This window comes from Gambusia affinis, linkage group LG21 (assembly GCF_019740435.1).
Source record: "Gambusia affinis linkage group LG21, SWU_Gaff_1.0, whole genome shotgun sequence".
In the NCBI taxonomy this organism is placed as follows: Eukaryota; Metazoa; Chordata; class Actinopteri; order Cyprinodontiformes; family Poeciliidae; genus Gambusia; species Gambusia affinis.
Genome location: NC_057888.1, coordinates 20,688,846 through 20,698,559, shown reverse-complemented (window position 1 = coordinate 20,698,559; position 9,714 = coordinate 20,688,846). Strand labels below are relative to the sequence as shown.

At 38.9% G+C, this 9,714-nt stretch overlaps 1 protein-coding gene across 1 annotated transcript; it reads left to right on the top strand.

Moving 5' to 3' along the window:
- The first annotated feature begins 5,459 nt into the window (after positions 1-5,459).
- Positions 5,460-9,714, top strand: LOC122824183 (myelin-associated glycoprotein-like). The gene is made up of 8 exons (XM_044104477.1): positions 5,460-5,538; positions 5,870-5,989; positions 6,171-6,566; positions 6,948-7,250; positions 7,327-7,506; positions 8,934-9,021; positions 9,114-9,150; positions 9,404-9,714. The coding sequence occupies exons 2-8, from the start codon at positions 5,905-5,907 to the stop codon at positions 9,446-9,448; spliced, it is 1,134 nt and encodes a 377-aa protein (XP_043960412.1). The 5' UTR covers positions 5,460-5,538; positions 5,870-5,904; the 3' UTR covers positions 9,449-9,714.

Genomic DNA, 9,714 nt, shown 5'->3' with positions numbered 1-9,714 from the left:
CACACTCTAGTTTTTGCCAGGATAATCAACAGGGAAATACTCACGTTTTAAATTAAAAGCATGCAATTATAACTACAGTATATACATCTAAGAGTTTTTTTCCTGTCACAAATATCTAGATGAGTGAGGTTAACTTCCCTCTGTCTGACATCATCCTCAGATTGAGATATGAAACGTATTTCTTCCGTATTAACACCACGTCCTCTATCATTAACTTCTCATTGCATTATATGAAAAATAACTCGTTGCAGCTTGGCAACCACATGGTGCCATAGAAAAAGAGACCCAAACAAAAACACACAAGGAGAGTACTTTGACACTTGCTCCTGGATGTTCTAGAGTTTCCAGGACGACCTGTGGGTCCCAAGATCCAAATGAAGAACTTTGAAGGATGACCAAGAGACAACATTATTAAGCAAGGAAACCCAGCAAACCAGCAAAGAGATCCAAAAATACTGGCTCAATTTCTGGTCTAGAATCCTTTGAAGCAGAAAAATCAGAACCAGGATGGCAAGACAGCTCAACAAGAATTCAGTAGGATGATCTGCTTAGAGGGCAGAGGAAGCTGCTTCCTTCATCATCCACCAGATGGTGCCAAGAAGCTGTTGCTACCTGGAGAGCATGCTGGCTGTTAGATGCCAATGACCTCTTCATCTACTACAGGGCTTCTTTTCAATCACCTCTTCATCCAGGAGTATAAGAGGAGCTTTCTGCCAGCACTTTGACACCTGAGTATTTGCCAGTTATGGTACTCTGAGCCCTTCTAAGTGTACCTCCAATTTTTCTTTTTCTAATGTTTGTAACATTTACCTGGTGCTCCATTCTCAGGTGTTTCCTTTAAGCAGTGTTGTAGTCAAGACTACCTAACCCGAGACCAAGACAAGAGCAAGACCGAGGGAAGTCAGGACCGAGTCAAGACCAGCGCCTCGTGCTACATGACACAATAAAATGTGAAATATGATCAAAATTGCTTATCAAATTGATGTGAAAGATTCACATTCCCATAAAAACACCTAGATATTAAATACTAAATGTAACCAATATTAAAAGCAGAACAAAGAGTTTGTTCTGCTTATCTAAACAGATAATGTCCTGAGTATTTGCCCGTATCATTCATGTCAGAAATCGCCACTATCTGCACCATTAAACATGGCAATTGAGGAAATACCCTGACAGTAAGCAACGCTCAACTATGAACACAGACCAAACCGCAACAAGCAAGAAGTAACCAAGCACAAGGTGCTCACCATGACTGTTCTCACCCTGTCTCCCACTGCATGAAGCCAAGCAGAACAATGCTATAATGTCTGCCATCATGGCAGTCCCTACAGCTGCCACTTTGAATGAAAACAAAACTTGTATTTTATTTATTTGCTAATTCAATAAATATCAATAAATATAATTAAATAAAGTGATAGCTGCAGTGTACGTAGAGAATTACAAGAACAAATAACGGCTCTCTGTGAGGCTCCAGTCCTGTCTTCTTAGGAAAGAGAAGTTCAGAAGACTTCGTGAATGTCATATCACTACATTGCAGACTTTTGGACACAGTGTTGTCCCATAAGTACGACACGTTAGTCAACACCTCTGCACAATAATTCAGCGCAGTGAATGACTTTTTTTCATCAAAATTGTTTATGTGTCTCTGTACAGCTAGCTTTCTAAAATCACGTCAACAGAGCTTACGTTCCTTTGAGCTTCTTTTCTAAGTGACGAAAAAAGTTAGACGTAGTCCCCACCATCTGTGAAAGCGAAGCGCTGCTGAATTAGCTGTCGCCATCGGATTTCCTATGATTTATGCAGCGCAATTCTATTACTGACGATTAGACCGACATCTTCTGGCGCTCAAAGAAAACCATGTCTTGGAGCGCGGTGTAAGGTGGGGAGAGGGTGGGGCGAGTAACAGAAACACGAAATTGGTAAGTCACATTATTGTTTGGATTTTAATCGGTGAGTTTTGCATCAATGAAAACAAATATGTCAACAATTAAACTGGACAGTATGCTGTAAGTTTAGTGATATTTCCACAGTTGCGGTGTTGAAAATAAAATGAGTCCTCAGCAACCCAAGACCGAGACCAAATGCGGTCGAGTCCGAGACGAGACAGAGACCATCAAAAACTGGTCTCTAGACCAAGACCGGTCTAGAGTACAACACTGCCTTGTGGCGCCTTGGATCTTACCCAATGGTTGCCTGAGTCCATCTACTCCTTGTCTGAAGATTCTCCGATAGTTCTTCGACTCCTGGCTGGGTATCGGATCACTCCTCGCAAGAACTTCTCGTCTGCTTTCCACTGCAAGCCTCCTCCATCTACTTACAAAAAACTCTCCGTCAAGACCACACACTGGAACCTAGATCATCTTAAGGACCCCCTGATAATAGACCACAATCCCAGAGACCACAGTACTTCTCCTCCTAGAGGAAACTAACCTCTTCACCAAGTCAGATCATCCCATTTCTCAGACTTCAACCTGTCCAACTTGCCATCAAATCACCATCTCTCTCCACTGCCTTCAGAGTTCTGATGACCCCGGCTTCCCATCCACGGGACAAGAACCAAACAATTTCACATTTCATCATTGTTAAAATAAACTGTAAAGAAGGTTCAACTTTATTAGACCTTAAACTTGGTTTCGTAGTTTTTATTTTAGTTTTCCGAGCATAGTTAGGTCATTAAATGCAACGCAGTTCGAGAGAAAAAGAGTATCACGAGACTCGATGTTTATGTTCTGTTGTTGTTATGGTTGTCACTGCTCACTGTCTGATATTGCTAACTGTGCCAGAGCTAGAGACCAGAAGCGACACGGTTCTTACATGAGAACAACTCGGTTGTCGTTGTAATTCATCTGTTGCTGAAAGAAGTAAAGTTCATGCAAGAGGTTTTTTCTATTTTTTTGTCGTGTATCTTCACCTACACTAACGCCTCCGTTACCCTGGAAACCAAAAGCGCGACATCTGATTTCCTGATTGTGTTCTGTATGTGGGTAAAAAGACATGAACCCAACATGACAACGTTGGTGGTATAATCAGAGTGAGAAGATATTTTAGATGATGTTTTCTTACAAACTGAGACATCTATATCACCTTTTCTATAGTCACTTTGCAGATTTTGACACAATAAAATTCTCAGATCAACTTCAAGTCTTTTCCTCTCTCAGTCCCCAACTTACCTTTTACTCTTTGAGTCACTGCTTCTAATCTAAAATGCAGTATTAGATTGTTCATATTTCTTCTGTGCAAAACAAAAAAAGGTTTTTATTTACACTTCCAAGCAGGAAGACAGATTTTCAGTGCATTATCGTCACAACCACAGCTTCCGTGGTTGTGACTCAGAAGCTGTCTTTGTCCATTTTAGGTGCTTGAATAGATGGCAGCTGGACTTACTCTGATTAGATGCATCTGAATCTGGCGCTCTTCACTTCCTCCTTCACATGTTGAGAGCAGGAAGAGTGTACAGTAGCTATAATTAGTCTGTGTGCATTTAGATGACATTTAACTCTAAAGAGGTCTGGATGTGAGCTGGTGCTGATCAGTTAAGCCCCAAGATGATCACATTTATAAAAGGTTTCCTGAATAACTCTGTCAGGAAGTGGTGGTGGAAGATGGTGAGGGAAACGCAGCAGACCCAAGATGAGATGAATAATGATGGTTTAATGATAAACAGTCCACAAAAACCCTCCAAAACACAATGCAGAAAGGTCCATAAAACCAGGCAGCACTGCTGAGCAGAAGACCAGGACTCAACACAGGTAGCAACTGGCTACACAAATGGACAGGAATAAATAGACACATATGAACGACAGCTAGACAAGGACCCGACGAGGAACAAAAGACACAGGTGGGGTTAAATACACAGAGGGTAATCACAGAAACGAGACACACCTGGGAAACAATGAAGGGGAGACAGAACAACACGGAAACTCAGAAACACAGAAACTCAAAATAAACACACAGAAAAACACAGATCCTGAATAACTCGGTATAAACAGAGATCTTTGATGTCTTTAACGTGATTGATTGTATCCTTAAATGTAGAAAAAAAACGCTACTTATTTGTTGTGACACTTTCCCTTAAAAGGTTTCCGTGTACTAAATTCTACATGTTCCTTTTCTTCTAACGGAATATGTAGAGCTAAAGAGCTAAAAAAAAAAAAAAAAAAAGCTATGAAAGTGTCTGTCCTATTGTGTTAAAGTTAAATATGAAGCATTTTAGTGTAGATATCACTCCAAGTGTTTGTTACTGATACAAAAAAGTTGTTAATATTGGTGTTAAAGAATAATTAATTAGGTATTTTGATAAATTTGGCGATTTTTGTCACTAACTTTCCACAATTCCCCGACTTAAACTTTCTTTACATAGAAGACATGTCAGTTAACTTGAGGCCAAGCAAAGTAACATCTTAATCTGGAGTGGCTGGAAAATGTTTCTAAAAAATGTTAGTTTTTGCTTGAAATCCATTTCAATATGACAGGATGTAAAATAATATCTACTAACTCTTTTCTCAGCCCTGTTAAGTCTCAATGTTTCAGTTTCCATGGTCAAAGTTAAAAAGTGGAACCTTTTCTGTCTGTTTGATCAATCATTGTTTTAAATGAGCTCAGAGAAAAAAAGGGAAGAAGAGCAAACATTTTCAGAAGTAAAAACCAAAAAAACCAGCGGAGATAAAATAAAAAAAAATATGACTCAAAAAGTAACTGAAATAAAACAGAGAGGTGTTGAGAGCTATCGCCTTATTTCACAACAATGACGGTTTCAAACTGATGCTGTGAAAGCACCACAGGAAGCAGCAAGAAGCTGCTGGCCTCATTGCAATAAAGATGTTTTAGTTTTTGTTAAGGTTGAGGCTGCAGCAATGCTGTGTTTCCATTTAATTTAAGTTCTTTTTATTTTGAGCTCTGTGTTTCATCCAGTGAATTCAGTCTGATGATACATTCATTGATTTTTAATTGGTTAAAAATCAGCACATAAAAAACAGCTTCATCTAAACACATTCAACATTATCTTATTGTGTTTCAACCAGCCTTTGTGTCTGTGGCCACTTCCACAGCTTACAGGGTTACACTATAAAACTTCATTCAGCTTCAGTGATGCTTTAAAAAATAAATCTGGTTTCTGTAACATCACTTCAATGTTGTTTTATTCAAAACACAATGGAGATGTTGAAAAAAGATATTATTACTAATCTTTTTCAATTGTTTGGTTGTTAACTTCTCTCTCCTCACTTTGGTGAGATGTGAAGTGAAGAACTGAGAAACACAGAGCAGAGGAAGTTGGTCCTTTATTTTCTGTCATTGGTCTCTTGATATTTTTTTATAAACTCTCATGTTTTCTAGTCTGTTTCATGTTCTGTTTCTTATCTTCCTTTTTTCTTCACTCACATTTTTAGAGTTGAACAAATGTTCACACCCACAGAGGGTAAAATAAACTTCCTCATCCAGTGAAAGGCAGAACGTATTCTGTAGATTAAGTTGCTTTTAGACAGAGGGATTTCCTGGTGGCTGAACTGTTGCCAACAATTTTTGCTACAAACATATTTGGTAAGAAAAACATTTATTATACTGATTTTAAAATGTAGGTTTAATTAACTCATAACTTTGAATGTTTCCTCTTTCAAAAGTGTTACCTTAAAGTCTTAACATTTACTTTGATAAAATGAGCTTGGAGTTTTCTTTGGGTCAGTGGTTTTGGTGAAAGAATAAAATTTAAAGAATTACATTTCTGAATGCTAAAAAGGAACCTGATGTTTTGTAAAACCACTTTAATGGAAACAGAACTTTTTTATGCATTTTGTTTGGAAGATTTAAAAGTGACGTTTCTCTGAGATAACTTGATATTTTGATTAATTATCCGCCTTTATTTAAACTGAAGTCTTAGTTTTTCCTTCATCTTGCCTCTGAGAACTGATGGAGGGATGTAGCAGTGAGATGGCAGCCTTCTCCCAGAATATGCTGACAGTCAGTGTGTTACTGAGTGTCTTCTTACTGTCAGGTGAGTTATTTGTTCTCTCACTTTCATTTGGAGACATTACTGGAAGCATTTCTAGTCTCAAGTAAAGTCTGATCTTGTTTAAAGTAACAGACTGCAGCTCAGCTGGAGTTCATGGATCAGGAAGTTTTTCTTCAGGAACATTTTGCTCCACATTGTGTCCATCTTTACTCTGCTTTTACAGGAGTTCAGGCTGGATGTGGATATGAGAAAACAAACCTCAACATTACTGCACCAGAGAAGATAGAAGCTCTGAGTGGATCCTGTTTGTTAATCCCATGTAGCTTTAGAGAAATACCAGAGGAATCAAAAGAAACGTTTGACAACAAGAAAGAAATATTTGGAGTTTGGATGAAAAGTGATCCAGCATTTGGAAAGAATCTGAAAAATGTGATTTACAACAGCAGTCTGTCTCAAAACAGCTATGCAGTGAACATTTCTGGAAACCTGAAAGAGAAGAACTGCACCAGTGTGTTTTCTAATGTAAACTCACATCAAACAGACAAATACTTCTTCAGGATTGAGAACGGGCCGTTAAGAGCAACAGCCATCTGTGATCCTGTTCATATAACAGTTAGAGGTGAGAGACTTTGGTTTTTATTTATATGTAATAATATTGTTGAGAGAAATTAATTATGATAACTTTTTGGTGTTAAACAACAAACTCCATGAATTCAATCATTAGTGTAAAGTTAAACATAAACAGGATCAGAATCCAGAGTTAAAGAAAGCAGTTTGTGAGCACAAAGTGGATGTTTTAAATAAATGTATTTTTCAATAAGTTCCTACTTTCATATTCATAATTCTCTTTTTTTATGCTTCACATGTCTAAAGTGGAGTCAGTCTGCTGTATCTCACTGTGTAAAATGTGTGTGTGTGTGTGTGTGTGTGTGGGTGTGTGTGTGTGTGTGTGTGTGTGGGCGTGTGTGTGTGTGTGTGTGTCTGTGATGTGAAAACACAGATTCTGCTCTGAGCCCCAGGATTGAAATCTCAGGTGAAATGAAGGAGAAGAACTCTGTCACCGTAACGTGCTCAGCTCTCACTCCCTGTCCACAATCACCTCCTGAACTCACCTGGAACCTCCAACCAAACCCTCACAGACAGATGGAGAGGAACACAGATGGAACGTTTACAACTACAATCCAGCAGGACATCAGTCTGTCAGAGATCCACGATGGATACAACATCTTCTGCTCTGCCAGATATCCTGTGGATGGAGGAGAACACAAGACAGCAAATACAGAAGTGACTCTCAGTGTTTTCTGTAAGTGATCCTGTCAGAACATCATGGTTCAGCTGGTTCTCATCAATAATCTGAAGGTTTGTTATATTTTCCTCAGATGCTCCCAAAGAAACCTCAGCAGCTAGATGGGTGGAGCTGCTTTGCTCCAGCAGAGTCAATCCTCCCATCAGCTGCTCCACCTGGGTTGAAAACAGTACATATAAAGCCAGGATAGTAACTAAAGGAGACGTCAGATTAATAGTCTATGGGGGAGAAGTCGATCGCTATAAGGACTCTGGTAAGTTCTCTACTGAAGGTTGCCTTAAGGTTTTGTGGTCAACATTTATAGTTGTTCAACATTCTGTTACAAAATTTAGCAACAGAAATTTTAATGTTCTGTTCAACAACACAGGGAACACGGAATGTTCTTTCGTAAGAACAAAAGAACATTCTGTGTTCTTTTGCTCTTACAACAAGAGCAGAAATACTTGCAAAGGCCTTGCAAGGTATTTTGTCCTTTAAAAGCTTCAGATGTTTGAGAATATTGTGTAAAAGTGATGCAATGAACAACCATCACCATGGAGACCAAGGATCACAACACATAGTTCAGGATGAAAGTTATGGAGAAGTTTAAAGTAGACTTAGACTTAGACTGACTTTATTATCATTTTGTATGCACAGTGTGTATACAGAACGAAATTTTGTTGCATACGGCTCAGGACAATGTTTTGAGGTTCCAATGTTATGAGTTTACTCCAGAATAAAATAAAACACAATATAAAATATAAATATAAATATTAAATATTCAGTGCAGGAATGACAGTAAAATAGAAGTTATTTAACTATGCACATGTGCAAATTATGAAGTGGAGACCAGTTTTTGAGTGCAGTCCAGTTAAGAGTTCAGCATTCTGATGACAAGTGGGAAAAAGCTGTTTCTGAACCTGGTGGACCTGCACTGGATGCTGCAGAACCTCTTTCCAGAGGGCAGCAGGGAGAACAGTCCATGGTGGGGTTGTGAGGGGTCATTGACGATGTTTCGGCCTCGGGACACACAGAGTGTTGGCAGTATTATCCTGTGGGCCTGCTGATATTCAGTGGAGCTAAATCCTGTTAGAGGCTGTGAAAGACGTGAAGCTGCGGTGGAGGTTTTCCTTCTAGCTGTTCAACAAACCTCATTCATGTTACAGCTAGGTTTGTCGCTGCCAGTGTTATGATTGGTGAAGGCGGAGATAAGGAAGAGCCAAAATGTGGCATGTTGAAGATTAATTTAAACTTAAAGACTTGACTTGGACCAAGAACAAGGTATCATCTCAGGGGTCAAGTATTAATATTTACGTCTTCATTTCTAAAAATGTCTTTAACCCTGAAACATTTCCTTTCCTCCTCACGGTTTCTAATAATTTTGTGTTGATTTTTCACAAACTCAACAAGCTGGTGTTTGCATTGAGACGAAATATAAAAAGTGCTTTAGTGGTATGAATAATTTTGCAAGATACTGTAGTAATGGAAAAATCATAAATGTAGAAATGCTCTGACATGTTTTCACCTGATTCACTTTGTCTCATTTCTGCCTCCTTTCATCTGTGCTAACATCAGCTCTGTCAGTGTGTTTCTTTAGCTTCTGTCAGAATATTTCTTGATATTTGATTTACAAGTTTCTGATCGTCGAGAACCAAAACATTTTCCTCCCCAGAGAAGGTAAAATGTTTTCTCTTTTTACAGATAATCGACAGTTTCGGGATCGTGTCTGCATTGGAGTAAAGATCCTGGGTCTTGTGACTCTCTGCTGTTTGACGATCATCATAGAGTGGTGAGACACTTTCTAAAAGTTCATAACTTGCTGCCATACAGCAGTGAGAATTGTTTTAAACATCATGGTGTTCTGCTTTTCTCCTCTATCAGCCGGTCTAGATCAGTTTTCATCAACAAACAAGAGAAGGTGAGCAAATAATCTCCTGCTAATGTCTTTAGATGGTAACCCTGGAGGCTATAATATGTTCTTTCATTAAAATGATTTATAGAAAATTCGCTGTTAGAGATGGTGGAGCGTTCTTCTTTGTAGTTTTATTTGTTTCTATTGCATTGCTGAAACAGAAGGAACCTCGTGTACTGCAGGCGTGTTGCTGCAGCGGCTAGGTTTGTCGCTGCCAGTAAATTCACACCGGGACCTTTCTGCTGTCTCATTTCTACAGGACGCAGAAGAAGCAGATGACAACAACAGAGTGACGGAGATGTGAGCTTCATGAGGAGACCAGTATATTCTAGCTGTCAGACTCACTGTGTTTTAGCTTGCTGTGTTTACGTGAGATATTAAATGTTGCAGGCAGATTTTTATAGCTAAAACTTAGCAGCAATAAATGAGCAGGGAATATTTTGGATGTTACCTGATGCTTGTAGAGCAAAGTATACGTCTCTAACAGCTCAGCCTCGGAAAGAATCACCCCACATTGTTTAATGTCAGCTCTTCTATTCTACGTGTATTCTGTGCTTTAATAAACTCTCA

Bases quoted from the DNA above. Each gene is read 5' to 3' on its own strand.
- LOC122824183 (XM_044104477.1), top strand. From the start codon at position 5,905: ATGGAGGGATGTAGCAGTGAGATGGCAGCCTTCTCCCAGAATATGCTG. The intron at 6,567-6,947 runs GTGAGAGACTTT...GTGAAAACACAG, and splicing joins TGTTCATATAACAGTTAGAG to ATTCTGCTCTGAGCCCCAGG. The intron at 7,507-8,933 runs GTAAGTTCTCTA...CTCTTTTTACAG, and splicing joins CGATCGCTATAAGGACTCTG to ATAATCGACAGTTTCGGGAT.